This window comes from Phyllostomus hastatus, unplaced genomic scaffold (genome assembly GCF_019186645.2).
Source record: "Phyllostomus hastatus isolate PE091 unplaced genomic scaffold, TTU_PhHast_1.1 phas_scaffold_93, whole genome shotgun sequence".
In the NCBI taxonomy this organism is placed as follows: Eukaryota; Metazoa; Chordata; class Mammalia; order Chiroptera; family Phyllostomidae; genus Phyllostomus; species Phyllostomus hastatus.
The window spans coordinates 20,908,078-20,931,517 of record NW_025334042.1 but is presented as its reverse complement, the minus strand read 5'-3'; the positions used below and the strand labels follow the sequence as shown (position 1 = coordinate 20,931,517).

General features: G+C 39.6%; 1 protein-coding gene across 2 annotated transcripts in view; it reads right to left on the bottom strand.

Annotated features, from left to right (window-relative positions):
• Positions 1 to 3,042: 3,042 nt before the first annotated feature.
• Positions 3,043 to 23,440, bottom strand: part of TFCP2 (transcription factor CP2) — a 48,050-nt gene continuing 27,652 nt past the window's right edge. Inside the window, exons 5-15 of one of the 2 annotated variants that reach the window (XM_045829778.1) lie at positions 21,728 to 21,834; positions 18,178 to 18,330; positions 17,325 to 17,435; positions 16,921 to 17,009; positions 14,633 to 14,681; positions 14,130 to 14,223; positions 13,268 to 13,358; positions 8,633 to 8,760; positions 8,062 to 8,204; positions 5,622 to 5,673; positions 3,043 to 5,226 (exon numbers count right to left, since the gene is read on the bottom strand). In XM_045829778.1, coding sequence (XP_045685734.1) covers positions 5,189 to 5,226; positions 5,622 to 5,673; positions 8,062 to 8,204; positions 8,633 to 8,760; positions 13,268 to 13,358; positions 14,130 to 14,223; positions 14,633 to 14,681; positions 16,921 to 17,009; positions 17,325 to 17,435; positions 18,178 to 18,330; positions 21,728 to 21,834 — 1,055 coding nt within the window. In that variant the 3' untranslated portion in view covers positions 3,043 to 5,188. The remainder of the gene's footprint in view (positions 5,227 to 5,621; positions 5,674 to 8,061; positions 8,205 to 8,632; positions 8,761 to 13,267; positions 13,359 to 14,129; positions 14,224 to 14,632; positions 14,682 to 16,920; positions 17,010 to 17,324; positions 17,436 to 18,177; positions 18,331 to 21,727; positions 21,835 to 23,440) is intronic. The other variant, XM_045829779.1, reaches the window with a different exon arrangement.

Genomic DNA, 23,440 nt, shown 5'->3' with positions numbered 1-23,440 from the left:
CAGAGTTTGAGCAGTCACGGAGATTTATTGGGGTACCATCCACCTCAGTGCCCAAACTTTGCTGGTTAATGATACCAAACTATATGACAGCCAAAGCAAAGTTATTCTTTAAGATAGCAGAATCCAATTTGGCAATAAGCTCTAGCTTAGTCAAAATACTACCTCGACTGCCCTGGCCAGTGTGGCTCAGTTGGTTAGAGCGCTGTCCTACAAAGCAAAAGGTTGCCAGTTCCATTCCCAGTCAGGGCACATGCCTGAGTTGTAGCCTATCACAGGTGAGAGGCAACCGATCAATGTTTCTCTTCCTCTCTCTAAAAACAAATAAATAAAATCTTAAAAATCAATAAACTTATCCTCAGATGAGGATTTTTGATTAGCAATAATTGCACCTCAGATAAACCTCATTGGCTATAGCTCAGGTGAGGATTTTTTTTTAAATATAAAATAAGGACTGTGTACAGTGCACCTCATCTTATGCAAATATATAAAACACAGATTCACCTAATAGGTAAATGGGTTATTATGCATGTCCCAAAAGACCTCATGCAGTACAAAATAGTATAATAATGCAATAAATAATACACTAATATTTTTTAAATAGCAAGTTCCCTTATAACTGACATTAATCCAATTGAAAATTTTAATTCATGTATAACCTTTAAATCTCTGAATTGGAGAAGGCAAATGTTAGACTGCTGCAATTTCCAAGGTGACATGCTGAATAGGCCTGTGTTCACAAGGAACAACACAGAAGAGATCTGGACATGAATAGGGAAACTGAAAAAAGAGAAAAGAGGAAGTGGAAACGCATGGAAGTTTAAAGCCAAAGGTAAAAATACAAGGTCATTAAGTGATTAAAAAGAGAGAGAGAAATAATGTATGAACGATACAGAAAACAAAAAGCACTGATGGCACTGATCTCACTTCATAAAGGCCATCTTTTCCAGCTTGTTCTACTTCGCAGCGGTAGTGAGTTCTTCCTCATTTAAGCCTTGGAGTTCATATAACAAAAGTCTAATCATAAACTAAAAATAAATATTCTAGTAGAAAAGCCTTAGCTCACACCAACGAAAATACAGCATTTTTAAAAGAAGAATGATGTACGATTACTCTACATGAAATGGTGTACAGGGTGGGGCAAAAGTAGGTGTACAGTTGTTCATATAGAAAATAATACAATCATTAATAACTAGTAATACAAGAATAAACTGTTTCTAGTACTCACAACTGTATACCTACTTTTGCCCTCCTCTGTATAAATTATGCAGCTAGGTGGGGCGTTTGTGCCATTTCCTTTGAGGTTGTGGAGTTCTCATGACAGACCAGCGGAGGCAAACAGACCAAAGGTGTCCAACCTTTTGGCATCTCTGGGCCACACTGGAAGAGGAGTTGTCTTGGGTACCACATTAAATACACTATGACACGTAATCACAAAAAAATCTCATGTTTTAAGTAAATTTAGGATTTTGTATTGGGCTGCATCCATAACCATCTGGGCCACGCAGGTTGGACACTCCTGCCAGAGGAACCATCCACAGCCAGGGAAACTAAATATTCAGAAAAATGATAAAATGGCTCTACTATAGCTCTCTAGTCCCAAGCTATATGGAATTGTTAAGTAGTGACCAGAGAAAAAAAACCTACAGAGAAGGAGGAAGCTCAGTCCTGACTTCAAATATTTGCACCCCAAATTCGCATCACTTCCAAAACTGAACGCAGAAGCTCCATTTAATCCTTCACAGTAGTTTGCAAGGCAGCCCATATCTCTGCAGCAACCCTACACAAAAGCCTTTCAGGATATTTGGGGATGCCAAGGGTTTTCAGAACACTCCTTCATTAGGCATAAATTAGAAATGGCTAGTTCCATTATGCCACACTTTCTTCCCTTGCCATGCTTCTCCGTGCTCCCCCAACTCAGTGGTGAGACCGCGATCTAGCCTCACAACACGCTGTGTCTGACGGCCCCTGGCCCTCAGGAGTCAGAATGCATGCCCCTCAGGCGGACCTCACTTTCTCAGGGCTTCCAGACTCTAGTGGTCTTGTATTCATTGTACTGTAATCTCTTTCCAGACAGCATGACCGTTCCCACTTCTCCTCCCTTTAAATGACTTCTTAAAGAAATCTTTTATGTGGGCAAACAATGTTCTTGTGCCATAATACTGGAAAACAATTTTAGTATTATTCACTGAACATGTTTCATGTAGTGACTTGCACTCAATCCTTAGAGCCCTGTAATGACTCCCCCTTTTTATTTCTCAGTAGCTCCTTTTTAACTGTCAAGTCTTTACACGGCAGATTCTTCTGGATGAACCTATTACCTTCAAGGGAACAAAACAGAAAATGCTAAGTCAAACAGGACACTACTCTACTCTTAGGGGGGTCTAAAACCTAAACATTCTCCTTCTCATACTCTATACCCTCCCTCTGACAGAAATATTGAACTATATATATATATATATTATAAAGATTTTGTTTATTTATTTTTAGAGGGAAAGGAAGGGAAGAGGGAGAGAAACATTAGTGTGTGGTTGCTCTCACTCGCCCCCCACTGGGGACCTGGCCTGCAACCCAGGCATGTGCCCTGACTGGGAATTGAACCAGTGGCTCTTTGGTTTGCAGGCTGGCACTCAGTCCACTGAGCCACACCAGCCAGGGCTAAACTATCTATTTTAAATATCTACTGTCACACTGTTTAAAAGGTAAAAGCCAGCAAATGTTACTTCTAGGAATATCTTAGAAATACCTGCAAAAAATATTGTGAAGATGCATGTTCCAATGGACCTAACCTAAAAGGCATCCACAGGGTATGGCCATTTTTTAGAAAGAATGATGTGGTACTATGAAGTCTAATAGAAAAAGAGGTTCAAGCTATGTTACATAAATACAAAAAGCAAATTGCAGATCATTGGTAAAACAAGAGCCCATCTGAGTATGTGTGTGTGTGTGTTTGTGTGAGACAGACAGACAGACATGGGGGGAGTAATTTTTTTCAATGTTGACCTCTGTAGAGTGAAACTAGGAGTTAAGTAGTAAGTTGCAGCTTTCTTTATTGTTTGCATTTATCACTTTGTGCATGAGTTTCATGAAGAAAAAGCAAGTTTTAAATTTTCATTAAATTGGAAGGATAGAGAACAGATACAATTTTTAAAGGAAGTCAAATAAGCACAATGTTTTAGCACTATACCAATTCTACCAATTATATAGTATTGGCACCATAGTATTTTTGAACCTAAAAAAAGCTTAAGAGATTTTCTGGTTAATTTAAGGACCTGTCACTACAAACTTGTATAAATTTATTTCTATAAATTTGAAGACTACTCTAAAAAAAGACCCCTAATGCCAAGTAAAAATAGTAAGTGTGAATTTATAGTAAATATATTAATAGAATTCTATGTGCATTTGCAGTCAACACGAGTCAAGATTCAGACTTAGAAGGGACCTTAAAAGTCATCTAGTCCAACCCTCCTAGCCTAACATTATTCACACAGAATAGAAAAAAACAAAACACAACAGGAGCCTTCTGAGAGAGCAACTTCCTTGAAGCTGAGAACCAGTCCTAGAAACATGGTGTAATTAGAAAATTCCCCTAAAGCGGAGACGAGACATATGGTAATCATTCACTAAAAAATTATTTTGGCCTATGATGTCAAGTTGCCCAGGTCAGTTCTAAACAAGTTAGTTGACTTAATTTTCCAAAGTTTTCAACTTGTTTCCAACCAAAAGAAATCAGACTGTGTTGCAGGTTGATTTTAATGAACAAAAACCTCTGTATAAAAACATTTAAACATTATCAAATGCTTTGAAAACACATACACACACACACAGACCCAAATTCAATACATAATCTTTGAACGTTATCTTTTTCACTTCAACATAATATGTAAAGGGATTTCTGGATAAAACTTTACATGTGAAAAAGAAAGACCCAGATTCTTACACATGTAAACACACACACAGTCATTCTTTAAGAAATAACAAAAATATATGGTAAGAATGTGAATGGGATCAGAATGAATTTTTTGTAAAGCTTAAATAAAAGAACACTAAATGAATAAAAGAACTTCCTACACCAAGAGAAAATGCAGAGAGGGGAAAGAGAAAGGAGGGGTTAGTCTATCTCATTAATAAATAGTTTGAGGAGGTCATCCAAGAACAGTGAATTTGGGGAGTTACAGAAAATCCCTAGTTTTCACCACCTCAAATGCTAAGACCTGATAACTAATGATGCTTACAAAGCACCTATGTTTTTACTGTCTGTACATTTTGATTTGTGCATCATTATTTAGGTATGGTTTGTCCCTTTCAGTGGTTAGATTCTCAGTTCTCACCCAGTGTTCTGTCCTATTCACCAGAAGAGCCACAGTAAGAAATGACGCCAAGCACAAGGACTGCAAAGGCGGCAGCACTGGGTGGCAACTAGTAAGACCCAGACTGCCTGGGTTTGGCTTTTGGCACCACCACCTGCTCGCTGCCTGCTGCTCAGCAAGCTGTCTAGCCACTACAAGTCTCCATTTCCTCATCTTCAATGAAGAATCATTATCACCTACTTCACATAGGATTATTAAGAGGATTTAAACAAGATAATCCATTAAAAGAATTTATCACACTGCCTGGCACAAATAAACACTCCATAAATGTTAGCTAAAATTACTCTTAGTGACAGTATTACAGAGGAACCAAAGGAAAAATTCTAGTCTATCTCAGTATTTCTCTTTGATGAGGTTTTCAGGGGCCGACTATGGTAAAAAGCCAGTACATGTTTGATGCAAAAGAAATTGAGTATCTAGTCTTATGAATATAGATGTTCACTTTTTTATATTAGAAAAAATCACACAGCTCCGTATCACAAAATTTAACATCTTTCCATTAAACATCACACAGTTATCATCATTGTTATGCTCTACATACACCCCAAATGCTGTGGAGTTTCCACTGATATTCAACAACAGGGTCCAGAAATTGTAACTCAGAAACAGCTGTAGAAAGGCCTGTCGGGCCGTAGTCTGTGTGCCACAGAGCCCGGACCCGCACAGACGGCTGGGCTCTGCCTCCATGGCCTGCGCTCCCCCCAACACAGTCAGATGGGCCAGGTTCCCGCAGACCTTCAACTCTCCATCTGCATCCCCTTCCAGGGGGGTTTCCCAGAGGTGAAGGAAGCAGCAGCCACTGAGGACGGAATGCCCCACATCTACTTCAGTATAATATGATAGCTGTCATTGGTTTCTGCTGTAAAACAGAAAAGAAAGAGGATAATCTTTAGTCACCTTTAAAACATAGTAGGAGGAAAAAAAGTACAGTAAGGTTCTTTTGAGAAAAGGAAAAAACAGCAGGGCAAAGAGCAGCATACCTATTGATGATCACAGAATACTTATAATAAATATCCATTATAAAAACAACATGCCTCCATTTCCTCATTTGTCCATGGAAGGTGAAAGACAACGGCAGAGTCACTAGTTACACTTTGTCTATTCTGATAATGACGAGAAGCCAATTTATACAAAGGAACAAACTCTAATAATGTCACTTTTTCTACTTCAAATATGGTGGTTCATACCTTCCCCCTCTACGAAAAAAGCTCTTAAACTCCTTAGAAAATAATGTTTGCCTTACTATTTTATTACCTTTCATTGTGTCCAGAATAAAACAGGCTTCTTCCTGAAAGTTCTGTATCATCTGAAAAAAAAAAAGCAAAAAAATGTGATTAAAAGCTTTGGTTTGTTGTATTTACTATGCTTATGTGGCTTTTTCTTATATAGATTTAAGTGAAAAATAATCTTTTGCTTTGTTTTGTTTTTAAGTTTTAAAAGCTAAGTAGTCTAGTCCTGGCTGGTGTGGCTCAGTGGATTGAGTGAGCACCAGCCTATGAACCAAAAGGTTGCTGTTTCGATTCCCAGTCAGGGCAGGTGCCTGGGTTGCTGGCTAGGTCCCCAGCAGGGGGCGTGTGATAGGCAACCACACATTGATGTTTCTCTCCCTCTCTCCCCCCACTCCCCTTTGTCTAAAAATAAATAAATAATCTATTAAAAAATAAATAAAAACTAAGTAGTCTAGCCCTGATTGGTGTGGCTCAGTTGGTTGGGCATTGTCCTGCAAAGCAAAAGGTAATGGGTTCGATTCCCAGTCAGGGCACATGCCTGGGTTACCCATTCAGTCCCTAGTCAGGGCATGTACGGGAGGCAACCAATAAATGTTTCTCTCCCTCTCTCCTTCCCTTCCACCCTCTCTCTAAAAATAAATAAATAAAATCTTTTTTTTAAACTATTGTAAAACAGTTGTCTTAAAATTGGAGTATACATTTTCCTGGGTTAACCCCAAGACTTTCCAAGGGGAACACAGACACTGAGAGGCGCATATGAGAGAACTGACTTCCAGTTCTCCAACTTCTGTATCTAATTTCCCCTAAAACTGCCTGAGATTCTTCTGTTTTCCTTTCCCACTTTCCCTTCTTAAACTCCCTTTTCCCATCTATAAAATAAAGGCATGAATTTTACCCTCCTGGAATCCTAAAATGCATTGCCCTGGGGTATAAAAGCCTCCAGTGAGTGAGAGAAACATCGATCAGATTGGCTGCCTCCCATATGCTCTCAGAATGCCCAAGTTTAACTGCAAATGTAAACGCTAATGACTAGGTAGCAAATTCTCTGTGGGGGGTCACATGGTTACCAATTTCTTCTTTTCACCAGAATTGGAGTGACTTAATTACAAACTGTCAAACGACAGATGATTCAAAATAATTTGTGACACCACCATTATGTAATTTTTGGCACATAACTCAGAAGTTCAAAAAAAAGGATCCAGCAATGATGTCATAGCAAAACTCAATCCATTGCTGTCAGTCAATAAATGTGAATCAGGTTCCACAGCACTTGTATCTTGAGGAAAATAACCAGATGGAACTGATGCTGAACTCTTATTTCAATCAATAGGCAGTAATCACTTATAAATGAATTAATTGTGTGCAGGATAGGGGGTAGGGAATCAAAATCAAACAATCCCATCCATCTCATTAATAGATGCACTTCTAATAAATTTTTTCTTAATGTTTAATTATTACTCATTAAAACATATACATTGACATTTTAATCAACTGCATAATTATGGTGTTAATTCTAGTCAGAAGAAATAATTTTATTGAAACAAGTATTTTTAGTGAAACAAACTTTTGTTTCAGTGAAATATAGTAGAATGATTAATAAAAAAGTTCAAGGATAAAAATGCTATGAGAAGTGAATGGAAATATTAATTCATGGAAACAAAGACAGTCTATACAATTTCTGGCCCTGACCAGTGTGGCTCAGTTGGTCAGGCGTTGTACCACAAAAGGAAGGGTTGCTGGGCTCAATTTCTGGTCAGGGCTGGTGGCTGGGTTGTGGGTTCTGTCCGAAGTTGGGGCATGTTCGAGAGGCAACCACTAGAAGTTTCTCTCACACATCGATGCTTCTCTCCCTCCCTTCCACCCCCTCTCTAAAAATGAGTAAATTAAAAAAAATTCTGTTAAATCACTCTTGTATTTAGGTTTCATGGAATACAGTTAGAATAGGGAAGCAATCATTTCATTTTTCTTTTTAATCCTCACCCGAGGACATTTTTTTCCATTGCTTTTAGGGAGAAAGGTAGGGGGTAGAGAGAGAGAGAAAAAAAACAAACCATCTATCAGCTGCTTCCCATGCACTCCTGGACCGTGGATCAAACCTGCAGCCTAGGTATGTGCCCTGACTGGGAATCGAACCTTCAACTCCTCAGTCACAGAATCATGCTCCAACCAACTGAGCCATACTGGCCAGTGCAACCATTTCATTTTTAAATGTCATATAATATGCCCAGAAGTAACATCTTTTGCCACTTTATTTGAACTTAAGAGAAAAAATTTTAAGTCCCTAAAAATGTGCAAGGGGATACACATTTTTGAAAAATTATTTTATTTGGTAAGCAAGTAGAAATGTTTGAGAACCTCTGGTCTAGAAAACAAAGCACTCTGCCTCAATAGAACTGCTCTTGCCCCTGTCACATGCCGTGATAAATCAACTGTCATCTGACGATTCAGCTGCACTGAAAATCTACCTCATCACTGATGAGCACATGGATTCCTGTTGGCCCCTGCTTGTAGATCTGGCTGATCTGGCAAGGAGAAATGCTGAAGAGCTGAGCAATTTTTTCCGTTAGTTCAACAGCTGTCAGTTCTTCTAGGTAGATGGCATGGTACACTGCAAGAGGGAGAGAACAGCGGCAGTCAGCACAAAGTCTATCTGCTCTTAGAGGTAGTGTGATTAATAGAAATGCCCACTTTTCTGAAGGACTCAGTCAATCCTGAGTTCAAATCCTGACGCACCCACTTGCTAGTGTGTGACCTGGGGTAAGTTACTTAACATCCCTAAGCCTCATTCTCCTCACCTAAATGCTGGAGATACAATAAAATCTACTACAAAGAGAGACACTAGTCATAAAAATTAAAACATGTAAAAAAGTGCTGAGAATAGTGCTTGGCACATATGAGGAACTCAATAAATGTTAGCTATTACCACTACTTCTGGCAAATTCTAAATCCACTGTTGGGAAATTCCTATCGTACATACTTGGTAGTCACCTCTTCCTCTTTCTTCACATCTGTCCTGGCCTGTCCAGCATGACCTACCGAAGAAAGTACCATTTGAATCTCCATCCTCATGCTTCTGCTGCTGCTGCTGCTGCTGCTGCTGTTGCTGCTCCCTCAACTGCAAGGATTCCTGACAAACATAAATGGTTAGCCTTGGACGCACCATCCTAAGGAGAAAAAAAAAAACACTGTTAGTTTCACATTTTTCATGGTAAGCACATTTTAAGGGAGAACTTATGTACTTACGTTAATACTACAATGCAAGGGCTGAAAGTTGGCAGCCCATGAGCCAATGCAGCTCACTTGCTGTGTTTTATTAGCTGCCCACTGGGTGCGTGCATGTGTGTGCGCTTAAATGAATTCCTTCCAACAGGAGACATCATATGAACCTCTGAATTTTTGGCTTTTCTTCAACAATCAGATCTGGCAATCCAAAGCCCTCATTCTAGAAGAAAACAATCAGCTGTCCCCCTTACTTGGGGTATGCATACTTCAGTACACCCTAGACCCCGACTGTCACTCATTTACATGTGTCCTCTATAGTTATCTGAGTTTGCAACCTTTGATGTAAAAGGTTAGAAATACAGATGTTCCTCAACTTACAGTGGGGTTATGTTCCGATAAACCCATTGTAAGTTGAAAATACTGTAAATTGCAAACGCCTTAATACGCGTAACCTACCAAATATCATAGCTTAGCCCAGCCTCTCTTAAACATGATCAGAATCACTCATATGAGCCTACAGGTGGGCAAAGTCAGCTCACTGCTGCTGCTCTGCATTACAGAGTACTGTACCACTGATCACTTGAGCCCAGGAAAAGACCAAAATTCAAAAACCAAAGCAGTTTCTGACTGCATATCACTTTTGCACCATCATAAGGCTGAACAATCATAAGTTGAAAGACATCATAAATCAGGGACCCATCTATATTCAAAATGTACAAGCCATTGTTTTATGTCTCATTCAAGATATATCTTTTACTTATTTGTTTATTTATTTTTAAATGTTTTATTTATTTATTTTCAGAGAGGGGAAGGGAGGGAGAAAGAGGAGAGAAATGTCACTGTGTGGTTGCCTCTCAGGCGCCTCCAACTGGGGACCTGGCCCGCAACCCAGGCATGTGCCCTAACTGGGAATCGAACCAGCGACCCTTCAGTTCGCAGGCCAGTGCTCAATCCACTGAGCCACACCAGCCAGGGCCATTAAAAAAAACAAAACAGGTTTATTTACTTGAGAGAGTGGTGGGGCAGGGGGAGAAAGTGAGAGAGAAAGAAAGAGAGGGAGAGAGAGAGGAATATCGATGTAAGAGAGAAACACTGATTAGTTGCCTCCCATATGTGACCCCACCAGGGACTGAACCCACAACCTAGGTATGTCACCAGACTGGGAATCAAACCTTCAGACTTTTGGTATTTGGGATGATGCTCCAACTGAGCTATACTGGCCAGGGCTCAAGGTGTACCTTTTATTTAAAAGTACCAATATAATAAACTGGAGAGTCTTATTTTCAACATTGCTGTCTCCTAAATAGCTTAAGCTTTCTTTCTGTTCTTACTTTTGATAACTGTATTTAATTACCTCTTCATCTGATTATCTTATTAATCCCTATTACTTTAAGTATATTTTATTGATTATTCTATTATAGTTGTCCCATTTTTTCTCCCCTTTACTCTCCTCCACCCTGCACCCCGCCTCCCACCAGCATTCCCCCACTTAGTTCATGTCCATAGGTCATACATGTAAGTTCTTTGGCTTCCCCATTTCCCATACTATTTTTAACCTCTCCCTGTCTATTTTATACCTACCACATACACTTCTTATTCTCTGTACCTTTTCCCCCATTCTCCTCCCTCTGCCTCCCTGCTGATAACTCTCCATGTGATCTCCATTTCTGTGATTCTCTTCTTGTTCTAGTTGTTTGCTTAGTTTGTTTTAGGTTCAGTTGTTGATAGTTGTGAGTTTGCTCTCATATTACTGTTCATAGTTTTGGTCTTTTTTTTCTTAGATAAGTTCCCTTTAACATTTCATATAATAAGGGCTTGGTGATGATGAACTCCTTGAACTTGACCTTATCTGGGAAGCACTTTATCTGCCCTTCCATTCTAAATGATAGCTTTGCTGGATATGATAATCTTGGATGTAGGTCCTTGCCTTTCATGACTTGGAATACTTCTTTCCAGCCTCTTCTTGCCTGCAAGATTTCTTTTGAGAAATCAGCTGATATCGCCCTATGGGAACTCCTTTGTAGGTAACTGTCTCCTTTTCTCTTGCTGCTTTTAAGGTTCTTTTCTTATCTTTAATCTTGAGTAATGTAATGTGTTTTGGCATGTGCTTCCTTGGGTCCAAGTTCTTTGGGACTCTCTGAGCTTCCTAGACTTCCTGGAAGTCTATTTCCTTTGTGGGATTGGGAAAGTTCTCCTCCATTATGTTTTCAACTTTTTGCTCTTCCCTCTTCTCCTCCTGGCACTCCTATGATTTGGATGTTGGAATGTTTAATACAGTTGTCCCGGAGGCTTCTAAACACCTCTTCATTTTGCTGAATTCTTGTTTCTTCATTCTGTTCTGATTGATGTTTATTTCTTCCTTCTGGTCTAAATCATTGATTTGAGTCCCAGTTTCCTTCCCATCATGGTTGGTTCCCTGTATATTTTTCTTTATTTCACTTTGTATAGCCTTTACTCTTTCCTCTCTTTTGCAACCATACTCAACCATTTCTGTGAGCATCCTGATTACCAGTGTTTTGAACTCTGCATCTGATAGGCTGGCTATCTCCTCGTCGCCTAGTTCTTTTTCTGGAGTTTTGATCTGTTCTTTCATTTGGGCCATATTTCTTTGTCTTAGCACAGCTGTTACGTTATAAAGACTGGGGCCTTAGGTATTCGCCAGGGCAGGGCAACCCACTTCACTGCCTTGTGGCACTGTATGTGGGTGAGGGGTCCGAGAAGGAACAATGCCACTTGCTCAGCACTTGCAGGCTTTCAGTCACTTCCCCCACTACCCACAAGTAAATTGGGCCATTCTGGTGCTGATTCCTGGGTGAGTGGGTTTGTGTATATTCTAGGACCCCACAGGTCTCCCCAGTGGACTCTCCTATGAAGTTGGGAGTTTCTCCCACCACTGCAACCCCTACAGATTTTTACAGCCAGAGGTTTTGAGGCTTTCTTTGCTCATGCTGGAACCTTGGGTTGTGCGGTCTGTCTTGCTCTCCCATTTTCCTCTAGGTTAATCCACACATAAATGCGGGACCGCCAGCCACCACCTCACCCACTCAGTATTCCAGCAGCCACTTTGCCACACATCCTCTCTGCCCTGGCTGCCCGTCTCCACCCCTGCTACTAGTCTGGATGTATGTTTCTTCTTTAAGTCCTTGGTTGTCGGACTTCCATATAGTTTGATTTTCTGGCAGTTCTGGCTATTTTTTGTTGTTATATTTGTTGTTGTCCTTCTTTTGGTTGTGTGAGGAGGCAATGTGTATCTACCCACACCTCCATCTTGGCCAGAAGTCCTCATTACTCCCTATTTCTAAATGCTCTTTAGATAATACATTTTAAAATGGAAGACCCAGCCCTGGCTGTAGCTCAGTGGATTGAGTGTCAGCTTGCAAATCAAAAGGTTGCAGGTTCAATTCCCTATTGGAGCACATGTCTGGGTTGCAGGCCAGGTCCCCAGTTGGGGCATGTGAGAGGCAACGGATCGATGTATCTCTCACATATCAATGTTTCTCTTCCTCTCTTTCTCCCACCCTTCCCCTCTCTCTAAAAATAAATAAATAAAATCTTTAAAAAAACATGAAAGATCCATTCTTTTTCCTTAAATCATTAAACCTTGAATTCCACCTCTTAAAATTTTCCAAGTTTATGGCCCACCTAATAACTCTTGTGATGTTCACAAACACAAACAGTTCACAGTCTGTTTCATTATTTAGTCACTGATTTGGTTCTATGGCATCAACCTGTATGTTTTTTCCATCAATACTACTGGTACCTACTGGAAATTAGAAATCATAAATTGGGACTACAAATTACTCTTTGTATTATAAATAATATTTGTAAGCAGACACTTAAGCAATTCCTACCCAATCTTAAAATTGATCTGTTCTCTAGCTAAAACTGATTCAGGGCCTTTATATCTGTTGTCCCTTCTGCCTAGAAAGCTCTTCCCTGGTATGACCTCATAGATGCCAGTCTTTTCATAACTCAGTTTATATAACCACACCCCAGAAAGATCTCTCCTAACCAAAGCCTGGGTACTCCACAGGCCAGAACCTTCGTGTTTTGTTTTGTTTCCCTTCAAAGAACTATCACTACCCAAAATACTTACTGTTTATATCTTTATCTCTCTTCCCATTAGAAAGTAGTCTCCATGATAATGGGTACCCTGTCTGCTTTGCTCACCAATGTATCCTTTAGCCTAAATGGCTCATAATAGTAACAATGAATATTTATTGAATGAAAAAACTACCTGAAAATAAAAAATGGGATATCATGAGGAATTCCTTGAATCAAGTGTGAGAAAGGATATTTTTCATCTTTATTTATTTGGTACATAGCTACGATTCAAAAAGAATGTTTTGACAAGATGTATTTAACTGTGCAATGAGTATTGTGAAGAGTCCCTGAATCCAAATCCATTTGAAATCCAACCTCACTGATATTTTAACACTAATCACATACCGGCCTTTTAATGCATTAAAAAGTCTGATTCCATCTGCAGGGCCACATATTTGGATCACATCATCTCTAGTTAGTTTCAATAAATCTGCCCCTGAAATAAATATAAGAAAATGGGTGATAGAGGCATTGTCTCTGTTTGTTAATGACAGCTAAAATGGGCTCTGCTACAAGGACACTTCACTACTGCTACATTACAATCCTTTTGCATGGTGCATAAGGTCCTCCACGACCTCACCCCTGCTTCCTTTCCCACCTCAATTCCCATCCAATTACTTCTCCACTTAACCCTGTGCTTTCGTGATACTGATGACATCCAATGAGAAGTTGTCCCTCCTGCCTGAAACATCCTTCCACTGCCTGGTCAACAAACTCCTCATCTCTCATGCATCACACATGCTCCTTAACCCCAGGCCCTCCCCTAAATGCCTGTTTGCTTCTACTACATCACAACTACTTGTTCACCCTTTTTTTGGGCTGGGGGTGGAAATATTTTGATGTGATTTTTTGGTAATAGATGATAAATGATCTGGAAGTATGCCTTACCCATTTGAGTATTCCTACCATGACTGGTTACCCTGAAGGTGTTAAATAAAAGTGGAATGTGCAAATAAAATACAATATTGTGACATCAGGAGAAAATTTCAGACTACCTGCAAATGCTCCTTCATAAAATATTATATAGTACATTTTTAAAGTGTTGTAAAAAATGAATATTTTAAAATTAAAATAAGTTTAAGCTAAGAGGTCTTTCTTTTTAAGTATTTCACAGCACATACATACAACACCCTCACAGGGAACCAGGAGGCCCTAGAATGTAGAAGAACATCCCGAGTGGGGGAACAAAAGGTTAGGCAAATTTAACCTGAGAAGTTTGTAAAAAGCCTCGTGAATGTAGAAAACCGGTTTCGATGCAACCACTGCTGAGCTTCCTGAGGTGTGGTTGTTGGCAAGAGGTTCTGAAAGAGAAAAAGCAATTTTTTGGTAACTAAATAGATTGAACTTAAAAAAAGGTAAATGTTACATTATTAGATAAGCAGTAGCCAAACACACCCACACTCAGATAGGCCTGGTTTGCTGGTAAACTGTTTATATATTCTTTTTCCTTCTCTAACCATGCAAGATACCCTTGGATTTTTCCATCCTTATCTTCCCCCACTAGATTATAAGTTCCTTAAATACAAGAGTCCTATGTTTCTTGTTTTATATATCTGGTCCATAGCATAGTATCTGGTTCACAGTCAAAATTCAATAAATATTTAATGAACAAATGAACACACCTTAGAAGTTGGGCACTAGTACTGAACTGCACAGTCATCAAAGTATTATTAGATATTGCAAATAGCTGACATTTAACTTTAAACTTACATCTGTGACTGGAGGGGGCGGCTCTGGCTGGTGGTTTGGTGAACCGTTTCTAAAGAAACATTTACAACGAAAGGATGAGTCCATGACGCGTACTAGGGTTCATCATCTCATTCTTGACCCTCTAAGTCCTAAGCTAGATATTTAAAGGAATCTGTGCTCTCTCATAAAACATTCTTGCTCTTGGACCCAGTTCTTCTATTATGTATTCATTTATTGTAAAGACTTTTTAGAGGGTGAGGGAGGAGGAACTATGTCACTTGCAACATTTTTTATTGGAGACATTGAAAAAAAATGAAGATTCCAGTAAATTGGGACTGATTAGACAAATTAAGACATAAAGACTATTTAACATAAATTTATAAGAATGTAAAATAAATATCAGAATATAAAAGTAATCTTGCCCTGGCTGGTGTGGCTCAGTGGATTGAGTGCCGGCCTGTGAACCACAGGGTGGCTGGTTCGGTTCCCAGTCAGGGCACATGCCTGGGTTGAAGGCCAGTTTCCCAGTTGGGGTAGCATGAGAGGCAACCACACATTGGTGTTTCTCTCCCTCCCTTCCCCTTTCTCTAAAAATAAATAAATAAATAATCTTAAAAAAGAAAGTAATCAATATATTACCACTGCATTAAATATATAAATGTACAAACATACAGAGAAAAAATATTAGAATAAAACTTATGAAATGCAATGCGATCACACAATTTTTATAATAAGAAATAATTATTTTAAAGCAGCTTCAAAAATTAGTGTTACCCAATTTGTAATCCAAGGTCTATTTACATAGTTGGTTTTTCCCTGTCCTCACTTTTGCTTTACAGATTGTCCCTCTTCCCTAATATTTACTTCTTTCATGAGAGGAACATGAGTCTAACAATAAATACATAACAAAAAGGTAAAAAACCTCTTAACCCTATATAATTTTTTTTTTTCCCAATGTGTAGTTGCTTCTTGAGCACCTCATACTGGGGACCTGGCTCACAACCCAGGCACGAGCCCTGACTGGGAATTGAACTGGCAACTCCTTGGTTCACAGCCCACGCTCAATCCACTGAGCTATACTAGCCAGGCCTATAGTATTTTAAATTGCTTATAAGTACACTGGGTAATCTACACTGGTAGTAAGACATTTTTCTTTCAAAAAAGACCTTTTTCTTTTTTGCCTTAATTGCAAAATTCAAATTCAGGATTCAAGTTTCATGATAAACTTATTTCAAGACCCTAGTTATCTATTCTTTCTACAACTTCTACCTATCTTTATTCTTAATGGTTACATTTTGAATATTTAAGCCACCCTAACTAAACACTTTCAGAAGTAGTTTGAACACAGAACCTAAATAAATAAGAAAACAAACATTACAACAAAACAGTATAGTCACACATTTCACAGTCTATTTGAAATTTCAGCTCTGGATGGCATGGATTAGTGGATTGAGAGCCGGCCTGCAAACCAAGGGGTCACCTGTTGCATTCCCAATCAGGGAATCCAACATGCACATGCCTGCCAGGTCCCCAGTGGGGGCACATGAGAGGCAACCACACATTGTTTCTCTCCTTCTCTTTCTCCCTCCCTTCCCCTCTCTCTAAAAATCAATCAATCAATCAATCTTGAAATTTCAATATGGCCTATGCTAAGAGATAAGACACTCTTTAGCAATCATGTTCAACCTTCTTCCCCTGATTACCAAAGATTCATGACAACTAGGTGTTAGGATCATTCTCAGTACGTAGCAAACAGATATCAGTATTTGTACATATGTGTTTCAGTTCCCGATGACCACTCTGCGGTGAGAGTATGATCAGGAAGGGAAAGAACCACAAGTAAGCAGTAACAGGGAGAAGTGAAAAGCCCAGAAAATCAGTCCCTGAATCACTAAAAACCAACAATAAATGTGATTTTCTAATGGGAGGGGAAAAAAATACAAAAGGGTACGTAAAACGCTTTCAGTCTCTTGCAAGCAGATGATCAAAACTGTCTGATACAGTTTGAGCTTTCTATAGCAACAAAGGCTAACTATTCTGGTGCTCTCTCCTCTCCTCTATGAGGAAAGTTATCCTATGAGACAAATTATATAGACTTAGGCAGCAAAAAACCCCACAAAAAACAAATAAAACAAAACCCTTCTTTCAATTTCTTTTGAAGGTAAGCCAAACCTCAGTTACTACATAAATCTATCAAAGACTGACCAAACAGAAGTATTTATTGGTTAGGAAAGATCTTGTTTCTAGGATGATGATTTAAAAATACACATTTACAACAAACACAAGCCAATTCCATTTCCCAAACTTACCCTTCCCCAAGAGAAAAACTGCTATGGGAACTGTTGAAGCCAGGTGATGGGGAATTATTGACATAGGTGATTTCGGGCCACGGAGAACACTGAAACAAAGGACAACTCAGATACTAAAACGTGTAACTGACTCTAGTACTCCACCAAAACACTGTCACTTGAATAGCTCATCTTGATCAGTAAATTTTAGTTCCTCAGATCCCCCCATAACTAAGAGGATAAGTAAGTTCTGACCAGGTGGGAAGCAATTTTTTAAAAATTGAGATATAAATGACATATGACACACTAGCTTTAGGTAAATTAGAACATAATACCTTGATATATGCATATACTGTAAAAGGATTAGATATTTCTTAATAGTAAAATGTATTGATTGAAACTGTCACCAAAGAAATCCTTTTTACCTCTGTGAGTATAGTTGTCTCATAGGAAGGTTGGTATTTCTCCTTTTCATGAGGTGTCCGTTTCTCCATTTTCTCCCTATCTGTTTTTTGCTTTCTGTCTGCACCTTTGGGCTGAAATGAGAAATACTTTATTTTAAACTCACCCTTCAACCCAACAATATTACTTCTAAAAACTTAAATAGTCACAAGTGAAACAAAGATATATTACAATGATATAAAGACAAAATGCATCATTGCATATAAGTCTGAAACTGGGAAATTTAAATGTTTGATGGAGTTAAAAAAGAATAAGAGATCTATAGCTATAGACATGGAAAGATCTCTAAAGCACGTAGAAAAAAGCAATACTCAAAACAGTTCATACAGTGTAATCCCATTTACGTTTGGGAGAAAAGAGAGTGTGCGTACACCTCTGCACACGCGCATGAACGAGCACAGAAGGGGACCGGAAGGACACATGCACCCTAAGCTGCAACAGCGGGGAGCTGCCTCTGGGGAGAGGCTGGGGGGTCAGGGCAAGAGTGGTGAGAGGGGAATGTCCGTTTCGTGCTCTGAATACTCTTGTATTCATGAATCTTTCGCGATGAGAACAAATTTAACCATGTGACAAACATAAAAAGACCAAAATAAGGAAAGATAAAGTACAAATATAACCAAAACTGTCAAGTTTTCATAACTTTGTGAGCTTTTAGAAGAGCCTGTAACTTCAATAGGCTTTAAGGACACTCCAAGAAAGTCCTTGAGTTTTCTTAGTTTTTGTAAAAAGACAAGCTGACTTTTTGACTTGATGACTGAATGTCACAAGCGAGAGGAGGAGGGTAGTTTTCGAGGCCGCCACAGTGCCCAGGGATACCTTGAAGACTTTGATCTGGCAGCTGGCTGAGTGCAAGTGCTCAGTATACTCCCCGTTCTCGTTCTCCTTGAAGGTGTCGATCTGCACGCGGAACGGCACGCCCTTCTCCCCGCCGTGCTTCCTCATGGTGAACTCTGTGCTGATACAGTGCACCTGCGGAGGACACAGCGTCCAGGTTTCAGGGCTGCTGCTGGGCAAACCTGTCCGTGCCATGTTTTGAGCAACTACTAACAGTAAAACCTTTAAAAAGCCTAATGAACACCTACCAGAAAAACTTTTAGTTTTTACCTTGAAGAATTTACACTCTAATGATGGAACTGAGGAAAATTTAAATGATTTACAAATGCAAACAAAGTAAACATACAGATCTAATGTTTACAAAAACTACTGTGAGGAATTAAATTCATTAACTGCTTCAAAGAATAGAGTTAACATAAAAGAGAAATGATTTGTTAGTAAAAGTTTCCTGGACTTCTACATAGATTTTAGAAAGTGGAGGCACCATCCATGCTGGGAAAATGGTAAATAGGAAAGCTGGCAACAAGGGGGAAAAGGTTTGTTTGGCTACTGCATAAAGTCTGAGACCTTGGCGAATGTAAACAGTGGAATCGTTTTTTAAAATATATTTTGTTGATTATATTATTACAGTTGTCCCATTTTCCCCCCTTCATTCCCCTCCACCCTGCACACCCTCTCCCACCCACATTCCCCCCTTTAGTTCATGTCCATGTGTTGTAAGTTCTTTGGCTTCTACATTTCCCATACTATTCTTACCCTTCTCCTGTCTATTTTCTCCCTACCATCTATGCTAATTATTCTCTGTACCTTCTTTCCCTTTCTCCTCCTCCCACTCCCCTGTTGCTAACCCTCCATGTGATCCCCATTTCTGTGGTTCTGTTCCTGTTCTAGTTGTTTGCTTAGTGTGTTTTTGTTTTTGTTTTAGGTGTGGTTGTTAGTAATTGTGAGTTTGGTGTCATTTTACTGTACATGTTTTTGATCTTCTTTTTCTTAGATAAGTCCCTTTAACATTTTATATAATAAGGGCTTGGTGATGATGAACTCCTTGAACTTGACCTTATCTGAGAAGCACTTTATCTGCCTTTCCATTCTAAATGAAAGCTTTGCTGGATAGAGCAATCTGGGATGTAGGTCCTTGCCTTTCATGACTTGGAACACTTCTTTCCAGCCCCTTCTTGCCTGCAAGGTCTCTTTTGAGAAATCAGCTGACAGTCTTATGGGAACTCCTTTGTAGGTTACTGTCTCCTTATCTCTTGCTGCTTCTAGGAGTCTCTCCTTCATTTTTACCTTGGCTAATATAATGATGATGTGCCTTGGTGTGTTCCTCCTTGGGTCCAACTTCTTTGGGACTCTCTGAGCTTTCTGGGTTTCCTGGAAGTCTATTTCCTTTGCCAGAATGGGGAAGTTCTTCTTTATTATTTGTTCAAATCACTTTTCCACTTCTTGCTCTCCCTCTTCCTCTTATGGTACCCCTATAATTCAGATGTTGGAACATTTAAAGATGTCCTGGAGGTTCCTAAGCCTCTCCTCATTTTTTTGAATTCTTATTTCTTCATTCTTTTCCTGTTTGGTTGCTTCTTTCTTCCTTCTGGTCCACTAAGGCTACAGCCTTAGTTTTTTTCATCTAATTTGCGACCAAATTCAACCAATTCTGTGAGCATCCTGATTACTGGTGTTTTGAACTGTGCATCTGATAGGTTGGCTATCTCTTTCATCACTTAGTTGTATTTGCTCTGGAGCTTTGATCTGTTCTTCCATTTGAGCCACTATTTTTTTTTTTTTTTGTCTTGTTGCGCCTGTTAAGTATGAGGGGCGGAGCCTTAGGTGTTCACCAGGAGGGAGCAACCCAGTCGCTGGGTTGTGACACTATTTGTGGGGGCGGGATCTGAGAGGGAACAATGGCGCTTGCTCTGCTCTCTGTTGGATATCAGTTTCTTCCACTGCTTCCCCCAAGCAAACTGGGCCTTTCTGGTGCTGATTCCCATATGGGTGGGCTTGTGCACATTCTAGGACCCTGTGGGTCTCTCCAACAAGCTCTTCTGTGAGGCTGGGAGTCTCTCCCTGTGCCTCAACCCCCACAGATTTCCCCAATCGATGCCTCAAGGCTTTATTTCCCAGCGCTGGGACCCTGGGTTGTGTGGTCTGTCTCGCTCCCCAGCCTTGCCTGGTTTATCTGTGCATAAATGTGGGACCGCCTGGTCAGCCAGGCACCTTGCACGCCGTGCCTCGCTTCACAATTGCCGCTTTGCTGGGTCTGCCTATTGCCACCCCATGCCCGGGGTCTGCCAGCTGCTGCCTGCTTCCATCTTACGCGCCCGGTACCACCGCTTTTTGTGCCGCTACTCCTCTCCGCCCAGCTGCCCAACTCCATCCGGAGTCCCGCCTACCGGTCTGGATGAATGTGTCTATTTTAACTCCTTGGATGTTGGACTTCCATACAGTTCAATTCTCTGTCAGTTTTGGTTGTTATTTTGTTTTTAAATTGTTGTCCTTATTTTGGTTGTGCGAGGAGGCAGTGTGTCTACCTATGCCTCCATCTTGGCCGGAAGTCTGAACAGTGGAATCTTGAATGACCAAATACTAGCTGGGGTAAATTATCTTCTCTAAGCCTCAAGAACTACTCCTAATCCACAGGATTACTGGTGAAAGTCTTAAATAAAATTATATATATAAAGTGTTATACTTAACACAGTAACCATCTCATGGGAACTACTCAATAAACAAACTAATAGTTCTTCTTATGACAAATAAAAATTTTCAAGCAAACTACCTGAAGAAGATAATCAGATATGCAAAGCAAACTTTAAGTACAGAGATGTTCAAAATAACTTTATGGAGAATAGTGAAAAATTAGGGAGGGGGGTAAAAAATACAGACAACTGTAATTGAACAACAATAATTTAAACTAAAAAAATAGTAAAAAATTAAGACAATCTCAATGCTAAATAATTGTTAGGTAAGTTATAGTCCATCCAGAACAAAATGTAGCATGGGGCAAAAGTAGGTTTACAGTTCTCTGTATCAAAAACACAGCTTATTCCTGCATTATTTATTAGTTATTGTATTATTTTCCACATGAACAATTGTAAACCTACTTTTGCCTCACACTGTATTATGCAGGTGTCAGTAAGCATTTGGGGAGAGACAAGCAAATAAATTGGGGAAATTAAAAGAGCACTTCAGAAACTCCTTACTGCTTTCAGGAACATGTTGAGGAGTCTGCACCTGTAAAGATTTCCAACTCGTCCTGGCTGGCATAGCTCAGTGGATTGAGCGCGGGCTGGGAACCAAAGTGTCCCAGGTTCGATTCCCAGCCAGGGTACATGCCTGGGTTGCAGGCCATAACCCCCAGCAACTGCACATTGATGTTTCTCTCTCTCTCTCTATCTCCCTCCCTTCCCTCTCTAAAAATAAATAAATAAGATCTTAAAAAAAAAAAAAGATTTCCAACTCAATGTGTCTTTTCCTTTAAGAAACAAAGTGGTAGTGAGAGATGTTCTTCACAGCTGGAACCCCATTTGCAATGCCTTACCTGAATAAACACTGACGTCCTCTTGGAAGGGTCCCACAGGAACTCCACTGTGTTTAGTTGGTTTGGATTAGCCCTAGGATCGATGATACCCACAGACATCGGGATGTCTGAGAAGCAAAGGGTAATCACTGAATGATTCTGAGTACCACTGGATAAAAAAGCACTGATTCTTATACAGGTATTATTGGCTCCTAGTTACCCAGATTTTTGTGTAAACCTCTTTTTGCAAGTGAAAAAGGTCTGAATAGAGCTAAAATTGACGTAAGTACTTTCCTTCCAAGTATCTTTTTTCCACTTGAAAAAGTTTTTTAAAAATGAGACAATTTAAAAAGTTTCTTTAAATTTTCCAAAATTCTACTTAAAGATAGACTTACCCCACACACTAGCTCTAGTGTCATGAAAATGGTAGCCTACAGTCTGTTTCACTTAGTTTTAAGATTAGCGTTACTGACAGAAGTGCGCTACGAGCACTGCTACAGAAGGGTCAAGTACAGTATCTGAACAGAGGCAGAAGGCACAGCATCACAGACAGAAGTGGAAAAGTCCTCAAATAGCCCTGTAACAGAGTGACACATCTTACACTCAAGAGGTGAGCAAAAATGAATGAGCTTTAGTACAACTTTGCTTTCCATTCTGTATAGCACAGAACCAAAAAGCAGTAAGTGGGCCCCACTCCACTGTGCTAGTTGTTGGGTTCATCCTAAAGCCAACTGTAACATGGATATCAGGATATCTGTATGAGATCCAGTGTTTTCTCAGGTAAAACTAACAGTACCTAGATTTAACTGTGTGTATAAATAGGAGAGAATAACCCATTAAAGGTCAAAGATACAGATGCTGGGATTCCAAGTACATTTATGAAGAGAGATTGTGTGCGTATTTGTAAAGACCTTTCTCTTATGTGCCGTAATGTAAGAAAAACAAATTCTCTGTGTAGCAAAGTAGAAAAACCTGAACTACAAACCAAGAGACACAGATTCTAGTCCAGGCCTCTTACTTCAGGTGAGACAAAGGACTGGCCTAGCTCTCAGGTATTAGTACAGTAAAAGGACTTAAGAAATTTAGGGGAAAAACCTGGTCCCTTTTTATCGGACTCTGAATAGCCAAAACAATCCTGAAAAGTAACAAAATTGGAGGCCTCATACTTTCTGATTTCAAAGCTGTTACAAAGTTACAACTATCAAAAACAGTGCCCAACTGGCATAAAAATGGACATAAGGACAAACGGAACAGAATAGAGCCCAGAAACAAACCTTCAAATATATGATAAAATGATTTTAGACAAGAGTGACAAGGCTATCAATCATAATGGACAGTCTTTTCAACAAATGGTGTTGGAGCCCTGACTGGGCGGCTCAGTGAGTTAGGCACCATCCTGTGGACCAAAAGGTCACCGGTTTGACTCCTGGTCTGGGAACATGCGTGGGTTGTAGGCCACATCCTGGTTGGAGGCGTGTGAGAGAAAACCAATACATCAATGTTTCTCTCCATTTCTTTCTCCCTCCATTCCCCTTTCTCTAAAAATAAGTAAATAAAATCTTTAAAATGAACTTAAAAAGTGGATGTACATCTAAACCTAAAACTATAAAACTCTTAGAAAACACACCAGGAAAAACTTCATGACTCTGGATTTTGCAAAGATTTCTTAAGTGTGACCCAAAAAGCACAGGCAATTTAAACAAACATATACTAGACTACACCAAAATTTAAAAC